At 33.4% G+C, this 16,555-nt stretch overlaps 3 protein-coding genes across 5 annotated transcripts; 1 reads left to right on the forward strand and 2 right to left on the reverse strand.

Annotated features, from left to right (window-relative positions):
* Positions 1-159: 159 nt before the first annotated feature.
* On the reverse strand, positions 160-4,179 carry LOC100795083 (uncharacterized). The gene is made up of 6 exons (XM_003551120.4): positions 3,804-4,179; positions 3,184-3,253; positions 1,998-2,108; positions 1,156-1,282; positions 970-1,087; positions 160-500 (listed from the first exon to the last, which is right to left on the reverse strand). The coding sequence occupies exons 2-6, from the start codon at positions 3,191-3,193 to the stop codon at positions 432-434; spliced, it is 435 nt and encodes a 144-aa protein (XP_003551168.1). The 5' UTR covers positions 3,194-3,253; positions 3,804-4,179; the 3' UTR covers positions 160-431.
* A 2,613-nt stretch (positions 4,180-6,792) lies between these two features.
* MAPKK2 (mitogen-activated protein kinase kinase MAPKK2) lies at positions 6,793-11,806 on the forward strand. Its single transcript, NM_001249648.2, has 9 exons — positions 6,793-7,109; positions 7,198-7,282; positions 8,337-8,471; positions 9,504-9,728; positions 9,831-10,013; positions 10,110-10,339; positions 10,758-10,803; positions 10,899-10,994; positions 11,420-11,806. Exons 1-8 carry the CDS (start codon positions 7,033-7,035, stop codon positions 10,986-10,988), a joined length of 1,071 nt encoding a protein of 356 aa, NP_001236577.1. The 5' UTR covers positions 6,793-7,032; the 3' UTR covers positions 10,989-10,994; positions 11,420-11,806.
* A 232-nt stretch (positions 11,807-12,038) lies between these two features.
* LOC100802159 (protein phosphatase 2C 56) lies at positions 12,039-15,543 on the reverse strand. 3 transcript variants are annotated; one of them, XM_003549153.5, is made up of 6 exons: positions 15,357-15,543; positions 14,828-14,900; positions 13,724-14,671; positions 13,281-13,637; positions 13,079-13,184; positions 12,039-12,620 (listed from the first exon to the last, which is right to left on the reverse strand). In XM_003549153.5, the coding sequence occupies exons 3-6, from the start codon at positions 14,540-14,542 to the stop codon at positions 12,286-12,288; spliced, it is 1,617 nt and encodes a 538-aa protein (XP_003549201.1). In that variant the 5' UTR covers positions 14,543-14,671; positions 14,828-14,900; positions 15,357-15,543; the 3' UTR covers positions 12,039-12,285. The 3 variants fall into 3 exon arrangements, with proteins under 3 accessions (XP_003549201.1, XP_014625297.1, XP_040867288.1); XM_014769811.3 differs by lacking the exon at positions 15,357-15,543 and adding an exon at positions 15,074-15,309; XM_041011354.1 differs by having other exon boundaries at positions 14,828-15,536.
* Between the last annotated feature and the right edge of the window lie 1,012 nt (positions 15,544-16,555).

Consider the following 16,555-nt stretch of genomic DNA (forward strand, 5'->3'; position numbering starts at 1 on the left):
TCACATGACCGGTCCTTATATGTACAGTATGAAATTATTAGCAGTGTATTATTTACCTGAGGCTAGTTTTCTACATTTGAGCCTCGCACCTTTCATATCTAGGAGAAATAATCGCACTTCAGCATACCAAGGGTAAAAATAAAATAAAATTAATAGTGATTTTGGGAAATTCATAAACACTCATCAAAAGGTTTCTTTTTGAGTATACATCAGTTCAGAAAATAAACAAATAAGGGATATGACGCATTATCTTCTCTCAACTTATGGTATAGACGACAGATTTCATGCTGTGAATTACTTCACCAGCAATATATGCAAGCCTTTTCCCATCTATTTGAAGTTCTTATATACATATGTCCAATTGTTTCTAATATCCCGCCAGAATTGATTCCAAATGCTTTTGCTTCTCAATTTTCACCTTTGCACGTGAATTAGAAATAGAGGTACCGCAACACAAGAATTACTCCAATTATCAGCGACGTTACAGAACACACTAATGCCTGCAAGTTGATCACCATATCCAATTTAAACATCACTCAAGCTAAGTGATATACAATTATTCATAATGTCTGCAATGCAGAAAACGAACTTGCACAGCATCATGCTCGATCAAGTTATAGGTTGTTTGGTTTACATTTTTCTTAGCACGGCCTATGTCAGAAGTTGAAATGATATGTTGTGGCATGAATCCCAACTTGTGCACTTGAATTTTTATAAAAGTTCTATTCCATCTAACTTTTTCAAAAGTTGAGGTGATAAATTGATTTTAACTTACAAAAGAAACTCAATACATTTTAACTTGATCCAAGCTGAGCTAGGTATTAAGTACTGGCCTCTGCTCAAACGAATCCTATTTGACAGCAGATTTTATTTCATGCACAACCTTGTTTACATATGAAAGTGTATGCATGAGCAAACAGACACACACAGATAGACCAAACGAGCAAAGAGAAAGAGGAGGGAGATTACAGCAATTGCAGAGGCTCCCAGCCCTGCTCGCTCCCTAGGATCCTTCCGATAGTGATTTCCAAAATAGAGAATTGTAGCATAGAACCACATAGGAGGGCATAGAAATCCAAAAAGAAATCTGCAATTTAATGAACAGCTGAGACAAGATGAAAAAATTGGGGAAGATAGTTGATTAAAATTACTTACGAGAACCATCCGATTCCACATCCAAAACATGGAAGGGGCTTATCATAAACTCCCATTTGGAAGTCCTCTGGGTCTCTAATTAAGGCATACTTTCCCTTTCCACGGCCAGTTGTATCTGTTGATTGTCCTGCCACAGCCATACAATTTGTTAACATTTTGACGTTGAGATCAAGAGACAACTGTGAAAAAAAGAAACTTTGATTTGTGCCTGTTATCCCCAACCCTGTTCTTGACCTTGTTTTTCAAGGAGGAGCTGCTTGGACAAAATTTATGCATATTTGTCATGGTACATAGAATAGTACATTCTTTAAACTCTTGTAAAGGGACAACTAGACCTTGAGATCAAACTCAAGGACAAAGGGTAAGGTTCTGAAAGAAATCATCTATGATTCTATATAAATATAATGGAAATAGAAATCAAGTGTCATTGAAAACGTGATGCAGAAAAAAACAGTTGCATCCATCAATTATGCAAAGAGGAGCTCGTTCTTTATGATGTAACAGTTGTGAAGGGAAAGGGAGAAAGCAACACAAACAAAAAAATAGCCTCCAAATTTGTTAAATTTTGAACAATAGATGTACTAAAGTAAGATATACTATTCAGCAACATATATCCCTGGCAGCATCCCCTCCCTCCCTATATAAAAAACAAATGGAGGGTGATACAAGTCCATTGGTGCCATCATCATACTAATCCTTGTGTACCAACAGATCCAATTTGGCAATAAGTTTTGACAATAGTAAAATCATGAAAAATTAAATTATAATATAATACTTGGAAACAAATAGTCAAATTATATATTTTGAATTCCAGTATATGGACATATCATTAAATTTGTTACCTCTTGAATAGTTCCGAGCAGATGGCCTTAAAAGATCATGATGCTTATCAGAGACTGATCTCACCAACTCCACATTGGTTCGCAAATCAACAGTCTCTTCCACCCTAGCATCTGCAACAACAGAGGAAATCTCATTTCATGGCAAGCAAGTGCATTCAATTGCATTGTTCCTTGTTGAGTTTCAAATTCACCTACTTATATCATGAATGCAGTTATATTCTACAAGCATATTAACATGCTAAACAGAGGTGGCAAAGCTTGTTCCTATGAAAAACCATGTTTTCCTTGATAATTTTATTTAGGTTTAAACAAGATTTTGATCCCCACAGTTTTCATTCATTTAGGTCTTAGTCCTTGTATATATACATCTATATATTCTTTATTGGGATATAGTTCCTATTTCCAACCGTGAACGTTTTGGTCCCTTAGGGGCTGGTATGTTAATAAGTTAAAACTGAAAAGGATCAATCTATCACTGAAAATAGGGATCGGGACCTTAATGAGTAGAAAATTACAAGGTCTAAAATCCAAATGAGTGGAAAATATAGGGAACAATATGTTAACGACATGGACTAAAATCCCACATGAGTGAACACATAGGAACTAAAACCTAAAAGAGATACTCAAATTGGTGAAAGCTCGGGGACTACAATCAACCTTAAACCTCTAATTTATGTTGGTGCATGCATATTATAATCTGATGACAGAATGCATGTCCTCTCTCCATGAAAAATTATTAGATGGAGGTTAATTCTCACAATTTGGTCATAAGAAACAAAATATATTATGAAACTCTTCCATTCTTTTGGTAGTTTATTCATAGCTTGTTAAATGTCAATCGTAATGATATTGTAATTCTAACTGTGACATTTAGAACCAAAAAACATAATAGCTCAATTATCCAAACAATTATAAACTATGTGATAAGGCTGGGAATCAAGTAGACTGGAGCCAACTAACATATTATTCAATAAAACTGTTTGGACTTTGGATAAATTCTTGTACCGACTTATGTGATAACTTAGAAGGATAAGTATCTGTGTAATAGACAAGTCATGAAGGATGTTGTGCATATAGGAAAAAAGAGATAGATAATGAAGTAACACTTACAATCAAGTAAGCATATGCAATTGTACTTATGTCCAAGGGATTTTGTTGGTTAATAATAAGAAAAATGTTATAGTACCTTTATCCATGGATTGTGGAGTTAGTTTTCACTCTCAGGTCTCCAGCAATTCAAACAATACTCAAAATCCCTGTTTGGAGAAATCCATCATGTTAGATAAAAAAAATGACTTGTGAGACTAGCCTCTTTCCACTTACAAACAGATAAATCAAAAGAATATTTCAACAAACTTGCCACTCACAAATCAGAACAGGGAAACAAGGCCTCCCATATTCTGAGAAATATTTGATGTTTTCCACACAAAAAAAAAAAGATACATAATCTCTTCAGTTTTCAGTAATTCTGCGAAATTGGGAAATTCTACTTTGTTCTTGGTTCCCAGTAGAAGCATGTATGAGACCTAAGCATTCGAATCAACACATTGGAATTTTAATTCATGCAGACAATTCATGTATAGAACATGCCAAAAAGGGTGATGGGCAACAATCAAAGAAAGGGAAATATCTGAATCTACCCAAATCATCATCAAGAAAAAGAAAAACTTGGATCAAGGAAATGAAAACCAAAAAATAGAGAAACTTTATCTGCATCCGAAGGAAAACTGGAATACCCATTTAGAAAAAAGAAACGGAGAATTAAAGAATCGACAGAGAAATTGAGAAAATTAAAGAGAAACTGGCCTTTGAAGGAGTCCTACTGGTTGGTCAGATTCAGAAGGAAGAAAGGAACATAAAACAGTAGTAATTAAAAAAGAGAGTGTCTTTGTATTTGCATTTGATGGGTATTGAACAAGAAAAGTTGCTGCAGCTGCTTCTTTTCTAATTCATGTGTTCGTGGCGCAACACCCTCCTTCTCCTTCTCCTCCTTCCACATTCAACAATTCGAAGCTTGACTATGCTGTGTACTTGTGTGTCTTTTCCTCTATGGGTCTTAAGTTAATAACTTAATATGAACAGGATAATAACAAATTAGAGAAATAAATAAATAAATAAATAAATGATGCTTTGTAAATTGTAATAATTGGAATTGTAGTTGCGGGTTAAGGCAACTTTAAAAAAACATATCAATTATTGGAAAATATTTTAGACATCTTTTTAATTAATAGTTACTCTTATTATGTACCTAAATTTCTACAAAATGATGATGATGAGGTTTCGGTTATTTATGCAGATTCTTTGGCTGCTTTCGCGTGTTTTCCTCTGGCCTTTGTCTTGTGTACGCATTCTTTAATTTTGTATGGTTTTATTATTTAAAAATTTAAATATTACTACTATCAATAATAATATATATAATTATTTTTATTTTTCATTTTACCTTCTTTATATTTTATATATGTCTCAAAAATACTTTTTAAAATAAGAGGTTTATTATTATTATTATTATTATTATTATTATTTACATAATTTTTTTTAAAATCGCATGCAAAGAAGACAAATTATTGAACAAAATTAGTGTTGACCATTAAGCCCTGCGTTCACTCGTTTTTCTGCATAAAAATAGTGTCTTTTGGTTGGTCTGTGTCTGGGGCTGGCTTAGTGGTTATGACTTATGAAATTATATTTGTTTGCTCTCGCATCATGTATTACAAATCTAAATATATAAAAAAATGATATTAAATATTCTTTCGAGGAAAACAAAATTGAATGGCCTGAAATGTTTCTTCCTAAAGTAAACTGCGAATATGTCACCTAACAGTTATGAACTTTAAACAAAATATATTACACTCAGCTTTACTTATTACACAAGTGTATCATTCATTTATTGAAATAATAAATTGTGTAAAAGTCACCACATCAATGGGCTACCAAACAAGATTCGTATGACAAAAACAATAGTCATTCTGTATGTTTTCTTTTGAAAAAAAAAATTGTAATTAACTGTATATAAGTTGTTTTTTTACAACTATTTTAATTAGACACTATGATATGCAAGTAGAACTAATGATGGATATATCATACAATTAACAAACAAACAAATGCAATGACGGAGGGTTTGGCTATTCCATATCAATTACGTATTACTTTGGAAATCTCTCAGTTTTTCCTCCCCCTGCGGTTAAAATACTTCAGAAATGAGACCTGGGCTAGGGCTAGCTATTACAAGCTCATCATCTATCAGTGGTGGTGGTTACTGGTTACTAATGGCTTACACATTCCAGTGGTGGTGGTTACTAGTTACTCTTGCATTAATTTTTCAGACACATGTACCAATTAATCATGTTAGAGGTAATGCAGATCGATGCTTATTAGAGGTTATAGAAAATCGATAAGTCTGATAGAAAATCATGTGAGAAACTGTTGCTATTCCAAATGAATTATAAAATATCGGAGAACAGTTGTTAAAAGTATTTATTAAAAATAATCATATAAAAATAAAAAATAATTATTAACGTTTGTTTTAAGTAATTAAAATAATAAATAAAATATATTTATATTGAAATATGAGTAAAGAGTTGACTTTTACACTAACAAATGTAAAAGATGTTTTCATTATCAACCAATTAAAAGTTTCATAATTGTTATATACGACAATTTTGTAAATTTTTACTCTAACATTTTAAAAACCGTTTCTAATTTTCACAACATTAGAAATGGTTTTTATGACACCAATAATCAAAATTATAAATCTATGGTACAATAATATATGGCTAATGATTTTGATTATTGTATTTGGGCTTAGCAATAGCAATTATTCTCTTTTTCAATTTTGATATCATATTAGTTTAATTTTCATAAGATCGAGTATATTGCTGAATCATATGTTACCTGAAACAATTTAACAAACGCAACATTAATCACTGTTAAACATGATATCTGGGTATTAGCAGAGTCGCAAAAAAACGATGGAGAAATGAGAAAAATCAATATTGCCAACTTACTCTTCTTGTTAATGTCAATAGGCTTCCTTTTCTTTGTTAATAGAAAAACTAGCTGAAAGAATCTTAAGAGACGGCAAATAAACTTTTGCAAAATTTAAAAAGGAAGAGAATGACAGTGCACATTAGATAAGGGATTGAGGAGCTAGTCTCTGCTTAAAAAAAAAAATGGCAGCAAAACACATAATCTCCATCATCTTATGAACCGTCCAATCCTCCACAATTTTATAGACACCATCATACAGTTGCACACTCACATACAATTTCACGAATATCAATTAATTTAGCCATTATATAAATAATGAGTTTGTGTTTTTTATGCAATGTATCATTTGGCATTTTGTCATATATTAATGTTGGTATATGTGAGAAAGAATATTGAAATGCTTTTATTAAAATAGTGTGCGTTGATAATTTTTTTATTTTAAGTATATGATTAAGCATTCAATTTTTTATATATGTATATAAAAATAATAACAAAAGAGTAACGGTTGAGAAAAGTCGTCTCCTTGAATAACTTTGATATGTGGAGAAATTAGAATTTGACTCATGACTAAAAGATAATCCAAATGTTTTATTGATACGTGGTTGAAGATTCAATTTTTAGGTATATATAAGAGTAAGTATCGAAAAAATCATCTCCTTAAATAAATTTTTATACACAAAGAAATTAGTATTTTACTCTTGACAATAAAATAATCCAGATTTAGAAGGATTTTTTTTTTTTTAGAAAAGAAGAATGTGGAGCCGGGATAAATTGGCTACAAAGTCTGAAAAGTCAACAACAGTTCCATCTTCAAAGCTGCTTCTTTCTTCAATCTTCAGTTCGTCAATAGTGACTGCTCTCTTTGTCAACCAATCACAATTTAGAATTTTCAGTCTATCATTTTTAACTTAAATACTGGTTCTTATAGTGATATATAGAGAGAGACAAAGAGTCTAACTTGAAAGTTTTTCTCTTTCAAAACCTAGTGACACTTCTTCTGTGTCAGAGTTTGTGAAGTGAACCCCATCAACAGAGTCCCATAATAATCATGAAGAAAGGAAACTTGGGTCTTGGTCTCAAACTCTCAGTTCCTGTGTCTGATCAATCTAATTTTGCCAAGTTCCTGTGAGTCTCTCTCTTTCTTTGTGATGTGTGTGAATGTGATTGATTAATTATGTTTGGCTTTTGACCAAATTGAATTGTTGGTATTTAGGACTGAAAGTGGGACTTTTAAGGATGGGGATCTGCTTGTCAACAGGGATGGAGTTCGAATTGTCTCTCAGAATGATGTCGAAGCTGTAACATATTTCTCTCACTTTTCTATGCCTTCTTGCCTTTCTAATTGTTTGTGTGTTTATTTCAATATATATCCACTCCGATTGCTCAATTGTTTGTTTTGTTGCATTTGATCTTTTGGATCTGATGAAATGCCTGATAGATGGATAATAAGGGATTCCTGATTTTTATGTAGTATGTTTTAAATTGAATAAAAACATTATGAGATGGATTATTTGCCGTTTCCCCTTGGCCCTTATTTTCTTGTGTGTGTAATTTTGGGGGTGGGGGTTGAGCCTACTTTTTTCACTTTTCCTAACCTTTGCTTATTACACTCACAAAAAAGAGTAGGGTTGCCAAGTGTAATAAGTGATAAACACAGGGGAGATGAGTGTAATTTGCTCTGGTTTTTTAATTGAACCAGATATTGATAATGAGGTTATACATTTCTCATCTTATTTGCATTGTCTTTAATCAATGGAGAACAAGTTGCAAGTTTATGAAGTGAAATTGTGCTCAGTATATGTCATTCACTTCATGAGCCACTAAACAAATCGAGTCTTTCATTTCTACTCTTAAACAAAGTTTGTTGCATAAAATTGTTTGCATTCTGGGTTAATGTTGGATTCTCTTTTTCCTCCCTACATCTTATTTTTTATTTTTTGGTGGAACTCGGGGTGGCTTTCAACACTTTCATAAATATCTGATGCATTACACTGTCAATCATGAAGAAATAAAAAACAATCTGACTAATTATATTGGAAAACTTCCTATGCATACTCTTATACGGTCAATACATTTTAGAAGACAAAATGAGTTGATAGTAGATACATAGCCATGTTAAATGAGGATCCAGATTTATAAGTGACTAAGTTTAAATTTATTCCTGTTAAACTCCACACATCTATAGTTGTGCATTCCAACCAGTGGTTCATGGTATAAAAAGAGCAGGACAAGGGAGGATTGAACGTTAGAATTCCCACATTTTTTTTATCTTGTCATAATACACAATACACATGCTGTTTGAATTCTGACAATATGCTGTATATGGTTCTAACATTCATGTTATGTTTTCAGCCACCTCCAATCAAGCCTACAGACAACCAGTTAGCTTTAGCAGACATAGATGTAATCAAAGTTGTTGGAAAGGGAAATGGAGGGGTAGTCCAATTGGTACAACACAAATGGACTAGTCAGTTTTTTGCGTTGAAGGTACACTTGCTGCATGTTTCATACCATGCTTTGAATTTGTATAGTCTGTTCTCTCATTTTTAGTTAATTTATCCTTTTGTATTGGCATTGTCTACCCATATTACATACCTTTCGATAATGTCACTCCCCTCTCCATTACATCCATTTCATTGAGCAAGGATGATTGAAAACTTGTTTTCTCTTTCAGTGTCACTCAAAGTCACATTATCAGTAAGTCTCAAAAAATGTTATTTCTTTGAATTAATATTTAATGATTGAATTTCATTAGGAGTGGTTCATTTTCACTCAAATAGTAATTTAGTTCATTGTTATTTTGCTGCTGGTGCTTTCTTACTTTGTTATGTCAGAACATGATATGAACCAAGAATTAGGAATGGGAAAGAAAAGACAGATTCTATTGAATAGGATGAAAAGAACCAGGAATAGGAAAGAAATCTCTCCTCCAAGGGTCTCCCCTCCAAGGATTTTCCCTTCAAAAAGAGCTAATGCTCTATTTACAAATGACTACTTATTCCCTGAACCCTGCTATCCTACCTCCCCTATTTATATCTAATTACCCCCTCTAACTAACTAACTAATTAATATTCTAAACTCCCCATCTCCTTATACCCTAACAGAACATCATTTTGTTCACCCAACTTCGGACATTTGAATTGTGTTTAACATACTGATTGAAAGTGGTACTCTTCCCTAGGAACTTGTATATATTAATCAATCATTGAATAAGACAAATTTAAACTTGTGTTTGACATCTAAGGTCTTCAATCCCCCCTCCCCTTCATTATTGAAATGTTCAGTGTCATTCCTTTTTTATTAATTTTCCTACTAGTTTTTGAAAATAGAGCAGCAATGATTGGGTAACATGTCCCATATTGGTTTCCCTCCTGCTTGGTTAACAATCTAGTCTTTGTAGTTGAACTAATAAACTAATTACTTTCCTTTTGTTCTGATATATTCACAACCTTATTGTTATCATTTAAATCTATTTCTCTTTTTTCATTTGTCACTATGTATGCATTCTTCACAATTCAGGTAATTCAGATGAATATTGAGGAGTCTATGCGCAAGCAGATTACACAAGAGCTGAAAATTAATCAACAAGCACAATGCCCTTATGTTGTTGTCTGTTACCAATCATTCTATGAAAACGGTGTCATATCAATCATCTTAGAGTACATGGATGGAGGTTCCTTAGCTGATCTGCTGAAGAAAGTTAAAACAATTCCAGAGTCTTATCTTGCTGCCATCTGTAAGCAGGTATGGAGTAAGCAATTTCCCTTCAGTCTAGTACCCATAATTATTTTCACTGAATCGCTAACAAGATCTGATCTCTTTCTTTTTTCTTTTTTAACGATATAGGTGCTGAAGGGTCTAGTTTATCTCCACCACGAAAGGCATATTATCCACAGAGACTTAAAACCTTCTAATTTGTTAATAAATCATATTGGTGAAGTAAAGATCACTGACTTTGGTGTGAGTGCAATTATGGAAAGTACATCTGGTCAAGCAAATACTTTCATTGGAACCTGCAACTATATGTCTGTGAGTAATATCTGCAAGTATATTTATCATTTTACCACCAAAATTTACCAGTGTTGCCTAGAATATACAGTAACATTCACTCTGCCAATTTTACAGCCAGAGAGAATCAATGGAAGCCAGGAAGGCTACAACTTCAAAAGTGATATATGGAGTTTGGGACTAATATTACTTGAGTGTGCTTTGGGTCGGTTTCCATATGCACCGCCTGATCAAAGCGAAACATGGGAAAGCATTTATGAGCTTATTGAAGCCATTGTTGAGAAACCTCCTCCTAGTCCTCCATCTGAACAATTTTCTACAGAATTTTGCTCATTTATCTCTGCATGGTAATTGTTATATGTGATACTAGTTGTGTTCAGTGAAGAGTCTTAATCCACCATAAGAAAATGAAAACACAACCACACACACACACACGGAGAACACTAACGTAACGATAGCAGTTTCTTAAAGGCCATCCTGAAATTAGTGCATGGATGCTTGAGGAGCTTTGATTTTGCTGAGTGTTTATGTTGACAAAACAATAATAGAAATGTAATGCACTTGTCCTTCCTACATGCGCAAACCATTTTTTTTTTCATTTTTATTCTTATTTTTAAGGATTTCATTGAACAAACCATTTGAACATAAATAAAAATTAGCACCTTCCATCACTATTCTGCTGGCTGTTTTACCAAAAAATTCTATTTTACTGTATGCTTTTTATGTGTCTACTGATCTTCCTTTTTCAATCTTCTTGTTGTTTAGTCTTCAGAAAGACCCAAAGGATCGGCTGTCAGCTCAGGAATTAATGGTATGTGTAAATCTTGCTTATGTACACATACAATGTAGAATATTGTCCTTCTGATGACTTGTCAGCTCAGGAATTATATTTGATTGAAACTCCAGGCACATCCTTTTGTCAACATGTATGATGACTTGGAAGTGGATCTTTCAGCTTACTTCTCGAATGCAGGATCTCCTCTTGCAACCTTATAAAAATTTGTACGTTTCAATCTTGGACTCTAATATTAATTTAAGTAAAAGGTTATTCTTTTGTTCATTATTTACGAATCTATCAAGTGTCCTTGAATGTAGATCCATATATAATGTATTGATTTATCATAAGTAGAAGTATTTTTTGTTCTATATTGAGAATTTGTTTTTTGTTCTGTAGACAATACTAATGATGATGTTTTGAAGCTCATTTTTTTTTTTAAAAAAATTGACTTTATCCTTTGTGATGAAAGCTTGTCCTAGGTTGCTTATGACACTTTAAGTTCAGATATTGTTTCCTAAATTATGATGATAGGATGTGCTCTCATGCAACCATCCAGTTTCATATATTAATATTTCTGGATAATCTGAGTACCTATTTTCTAAACAGTTGGAGTTATTTGTAACTGTAGTTTTCCTTTTCTGTTGTACAGTCCTGCTTGCAAATGAGGAGCGTTTGCAGATGTGTTGAAGAACCAGCTCCTAGGGTCACGTCAAAGATTCTGTATTTAGTTGTTGAGTGATTGAGTTCAATTTGTTGAGAAACTCAGATGCAAGGGTCAAGAAATTGCAATAGTTGACATTTGAAGAATTTTAATGCTGAGGTTGAGTATCAGGGGCTACTTGCAACAAAATGTTTAAAATTTATGATTGCAACAAAATGTATCACTAGGATTTGCTTGAGTCGCTGATAATATGATCTGATGTACAAATTTTCATGGGATAAAAGTTTTGTCAGGCTGTCCCGAATGAACGTTTTATGAGTCACGCTAGCTGAACAGTTCCTCAAGTTATATTTGAGACTTCTTATTTGGTTAAAACTTGTCAAATTTCCTGATTGATGATGGGGTTTTCATTGCTTGCAAATTTAAGACTTGGAGTTGGAACCATTTTGTTACGTGATGCCCTAGGGATGTCATATCCACGTTTGTAGTCTTCAGTTGCTGCTTTTGTTTTGTTTTCTGTTTTTTCTCTTTATGTAACCAAAATAAAATGAAATTTAAGAGTGGCTCCAAGGTGCGTATGTAAAGAGACAATGTGCAGATCAATTGATTAGCTAACACAAAATATTGGCTCTTAATTAAAAAAAAAAAAAGTTTGTTATGCTTGGAAAGCTCTCAGAGACAGAGTGATAACACATCCAAGCTGAAGGTATCCTTGTACAGTACGAATATTAGCATATATAACTTATAGCTTAGCCCTGGTGAAAAACTGACGGGCTAAAAAGTACCAATGACTCTAAAATACAATAAAATCAATAGCTTAAAATGAAAATATGGCAGATGTAAATCACTTCACTTTATGGCTTTCTCTTAATTTTTCTTTGAGCCTTTAAGTCTATCACAATTACAGAGATGTTATCTTGGCTTCCCCTGTGGATGGCAAGCTTAGTTAGATACTCTGCGGCGGACTGAGCTGCAGGATCAGCTCCTTCACTGCGTCCTGTTGGGCCATTGTCACCAAACTTCTTGTGCCAAAGAAGGATTCGCTTATTTGCAACCTCACATGCTTCTTCATTTGTCATTACATCCCATAAACCATCACTTGCTAGAATGAGACACTCATCGTTTTTCTCTCGACGCACAATATTGACTTCGGGTTCTGGAATTACCCATGGTTTCAGGTATCTATCACCTGTTGGGCAAGAAGAAAAATTAGACAACAAAGATTATTTGAATAAGAAATTTATGTAGGAAAAAAGTTGTAGACTGAAATCACATTGAAGGAAGTGTACTAAAGTCACATTGAAGGAAGCATACTAAAGTCACTTACTACAATGTACCAATAAAAGAAGAATTTATGCTCTATGCACTAACAGTGTAAAATATTTTACTAAGATGGTTATTGTTAAGGTTAATAAACTTATCATACATGTCATTTTGTGATTGGATGACAATGTAAAAGTTCTTTACACTATCAGTGCATAATGTTTTACTTGTAAAAGAACACTTGCATAGAACAATGTTTGTCCTCACATTCAACTTCAGGACTGAACAAATAACGGCTAAACCATTTGAAACAGTTTCATATAACAGCATAATATTGCAAGAAAACCAATCATATTCTAGAGATCAAGCAACAAGCACACATACCTATGGACCTTGACATTGCCAAGACACCAAGAACTCGATATCCTTTCCAATGTATGACTCTTCCTCCCGCAGCTTCTATCCTAGCCCACTCGTCCTCTCTATTTGGCTGCAAAACAGGAAGTCAAGTTTCCTCTATCAGACATCTTTGGCTTCTAATATAAATTCACCAAAAGTACTAAAAAATTGGAATGAAATGCCTTACTTTGTGGTCAGAAGACAATGGCATGGCTTCTTTTCCACGGTATAAGACAGTTCTTGAATCTCCACAGTTTGCAACTATGATGTGGGTTTGGCTTAAAATGGCAACCACTGCAGTGGAGCCAGCAGTCTCAGGAGCAACAGTTTTAATATTAGACTCAGACCCACCACTGTTGTTTCCCCTGTTACTTGCACCAATTCCTCCCACATCATCATCCATTTTCTGAAAACAATTGATAAATGCTTTCTTCCATTGGTCCTGCCAATCACCTCTCCCATTTGTTTCAGCCGAAGTTGATTGTGCAGTCTCTATCTCCTCAATCAATTTTGAATGAAGACGTTCCTGGCAGTAATTGGCAACCTGTGAAAACAAAACACCTCATCAGTGAAACACTAATTTCAACAATACAATTTGTATAATTTGGTAAGAGTAATTTTAAGCCATACCTGAAGGCCCCCATGTCCATCATAGACAGCAAAAAAGTGGGCTAGTGACTGTTTTTCGTTCTCATTCACATGGTCATTCACTAGCATCTGTGAAGAAACTTGAAAAAGTCGAGGCTTAACAGAAATAGCATCTTCCATCTCCTGCCTCATTCCACAAATTGATGAACAACCCCAGAGAGGTCCACTATTCAATTCCAAAGCATTTGGGTTGCCTGTTCTCCATGTTTTACTCTCCCCTGGCAACTGATCAAGAAGCACAGCAGATGGTTTAGGATCAGACTCATCTGATCCACTTTGATCCTCACTAGTAATATCCATAGCAACAGAAACTGTTTCCTCCACTGGCGGCTTCATTGATGGACACAGCTCGCTTATTCCGGACTTACCATCAACATCATCATCAACCTTGATCATGATTGGTGAATCTATTTCAGAAAAACTACTCTTCAATGCTGCAGCTTCCTCCCTACAAGGATCACTTTTGCCATTAGCCACAGATTGAGAGCTTGAACTATGCAGAGACTGAAAATCCACTGCTAACATCAATTCATCTTCCTTTATTGCCTGGTTATGGCTTTCATTCAAGACCCAATTACTCTCACATTCAATAACCATTTCTGAGACAAGAGCAGCAGCTCCAACTTGATTCTCCTTTAAACACTCCACTGCAGGATTTAACATTAAAGCAGCCGCTGCTGTATTTGCCATGAGCTTCAGCCCAGTTATCTCCATGTGAGTCGTCACCGCGGACTCCTTTTGAATCAAATTTCCAACACCAAGTGTAAAAGGTACTGCAACACTAGAAGATATTTCCTCCATTGGTTTACTTTGCCTTGTAGCAATAGTCTTCTTATCCTCCAGTATCCAATAAGTTGCTGTCCCTTTAACCACTTTTTTCTCCACCCTTTTCCCCCAAGCCTCCTCCTTTCTAAAACACCAAGAAGGCTCCTACGGCAAGAAAATTAAGGAGTTTAGAACCAACCTCCAAAGGAAACAGTCAAATACAGTGTAATAACAAAGTTCAATTCTGAGGTTATTTATTTTCCTCAAAGATTAGAACAAACAAACAAACAAAACAACCCACAAGATCCTTTCTGAATTCACCTGTTTTGGACTTTTTATAAGCCAAGAGAAGAGGTCCCAAAACCTTGTATTTCTTCCTCCTTATGATCGATCCCTGGAAAAACAGACAAAAGATTATTCAAGAAACTAACCAGCACCAAATAATTGACAAGGTAAATGCCTTGTCTCTCTCTAGAAAACGGAGATAAGGAAAAAATGGGGTCATTGAAAATGAAAAAAATAGCAAAGAAAATAAAAGAGGTTTCCTAGATCTGAGGCAAGTCACACCGGCCACTGAAATTTCCTTTCCCTGGTTTGTGTTTCCTTTCATGTGTCAACTACAAGAAGCCTTCACCACCCACCCCTCAAAATGAATAATCATCATCATAGCAAACCAAAGGCAAATAATTTTGGTCATGTCAACTCATACCCACTCCGTGCCTTCACCATCTATGCTGAAAACTATGCCTAGATTCCTTCTCTAAAGTGCACTCAGTTTAATTAATAATTTCTACAAATAATGAAAAAAAAAAACTTTAATTCAGTAATCTGAGTTATGAGTTATATTTACCTTAGCAAAATGAAAATAGTGCATGAAGAGTGAAGGAAGGGAATGAAGGAGGAACAGAAACCTCAACAAACTATATGCAGTACGAACACAGTACTTCTCGTTCATGAATTTGTTATTTTTGAGTTTTGACAATTAAAAAAGAATAAAGAGAGGAGTTTCAGCTTTTTTGAAAATAGTAAATTATTACGCAACAGATGACTATGTTTTCTTTCTCTTTATTTAATTTCCATTTTCTTTACAAACATAAAGAACAAAAAGTAAATGTATTATTAGCAGGCTTTCCATTTCTTCCCCTGCATGATCGACACATAGCCTTTTTAAAAAAAAAATTATAATAATAGTAATAATTAAATATTGGCTAAAATATACTTTTTATTTCCTATTTTTCAAACTCCTTATTTTTTAATTGAAACATTTTATCCTTCACTTTTTAAAAATTTATAATTTAAATTCTTCTATTTTTTAAATGAGATATTTTGCTTCTCACTTTTTAAAAAATTTATGATTTTAATTTTTTTTTAATTTGAGACTTGAAAATATATTTTTTAAATTTTTTTATAAACTAAGCTTGTTAACAATTAAATAATTAAAAAACATTTGTTATATAAATAATAAATAGACAATGTTAATCAATGTTTACAAAATATATAGATTAATATTTAAAATTAACTACGAAGATTAAAATTATAAATTTTTTAAAAATCAAAATCAAAATATCTCAATGAGACTAACATTGAAAACTTTTAAAAATAAGAAATAAAATATGTCAATTAAAAAATTAAAGAATTAAAATCATAAATTTTTAAAAATAGATAAAGAAAATGCCTTTTAGCCTTGTTTAATCGTTGGATGGAGTTTTGTTACATCGCTTCCCAAGGAGAGTAACTCTTTCTTTAATCTACCAATACAAGATTAAGACGTGGAAGTCATTCTAATCTCAGTCTCTCTCATCCATTATAGACTTTAGCATCTTTTCCAAATGTGCTCTTTATATATATATATATATATATATATATATATATATATATTATGTTGTGTTATTAATTGTTCATTGTTGATCAAACATCAAAGGTTGAACACCCACAACATTATTTTTTGTTTTTTAATCAGAAAAACCACGCACAGAAATACAGAGAGCCAGTACGAGGAAGCCACGTGGGCGTGAGAATCGATAAAGGAGGGGTCCAATCACCCAAGTT

This window comes from Glycine max, chromosome 17, assembly GCF_000004515.6.
Source record: "Glycine max cultivar Williams 82 chromosome 17, Glycine_max_v4.0, whole genome shotgun sequence".
NCBI classification, from domain to species: domain Eukaryota; kingdom Viridiplantae; phylum Streptophyta; class Magnoliopsida; order Fabales; family Fabaceae; genus Glycine; species Glycine max.

Excerpts from the sequence above, each read along its gene's own strand:
- LOC100802159 (XM_003549153.5), bottom strand. The coding sequence starts at position 14,542 with ATGGAGGAAATATCTTCTAGTGTTGCAGTACCTTTTACACTTGGTGTT. Across the intron at positions 13,638-13,723 it reads ATGGACATGGGGGCCTTCAG|GTTGCCAATTACTGCCAGGA; the intron begins GTATGGCTTAAA and ends TTGTTTTCACAG. Across the intron at positions 12,621-13,078 it reads GGCAATGTCAAGGTCCATAG|GTGATAGATACCTGAAACCA; the intron begins GTATGTGTGCTT and ends CTTGCCCAACAG.
- MAPKK2 (NM_001249648.2), top strand. The coding sequence starts at position 7,033 with ATGAAGAAAGGAAACTTGGGTCTTGGTCTCAAACTCTCAGTTCCTGTG. Across the intron at positions 7,283-8,336 it reads CTCAGAATGATGTCGAAGCT|CCACCTCCAATCAAGCCTAC; the intron begins GTAACATATTTC and ends TTATGTTTTCAG. Across the intron at positions 10,804-10,898 it reads TGTCAGCTCAGGAATTAATG|GCACATCCTTTTGTCAACAT; the intron begins GTATGTGTAAAT and ends TTGAAACTCCAG.
- LOC100795083 (XM_003551120.4), bottom strand. Across the intron at positions 1,283-1,997 it reads TGCTCGGAACTATTCAAGAG|GACAATCAACAGATACAACT; the intron begins GTAACAAATTTA and ends TGGCTGTGGCAG. Across the intron at positions 1,088-1,155 it reads TGTGGAATCGGATGGTTCTC|ATTTCTTTTTGGATTTCTAT; the intron begins GTAAGTAATTTT and ends ATTAAATTGCAG.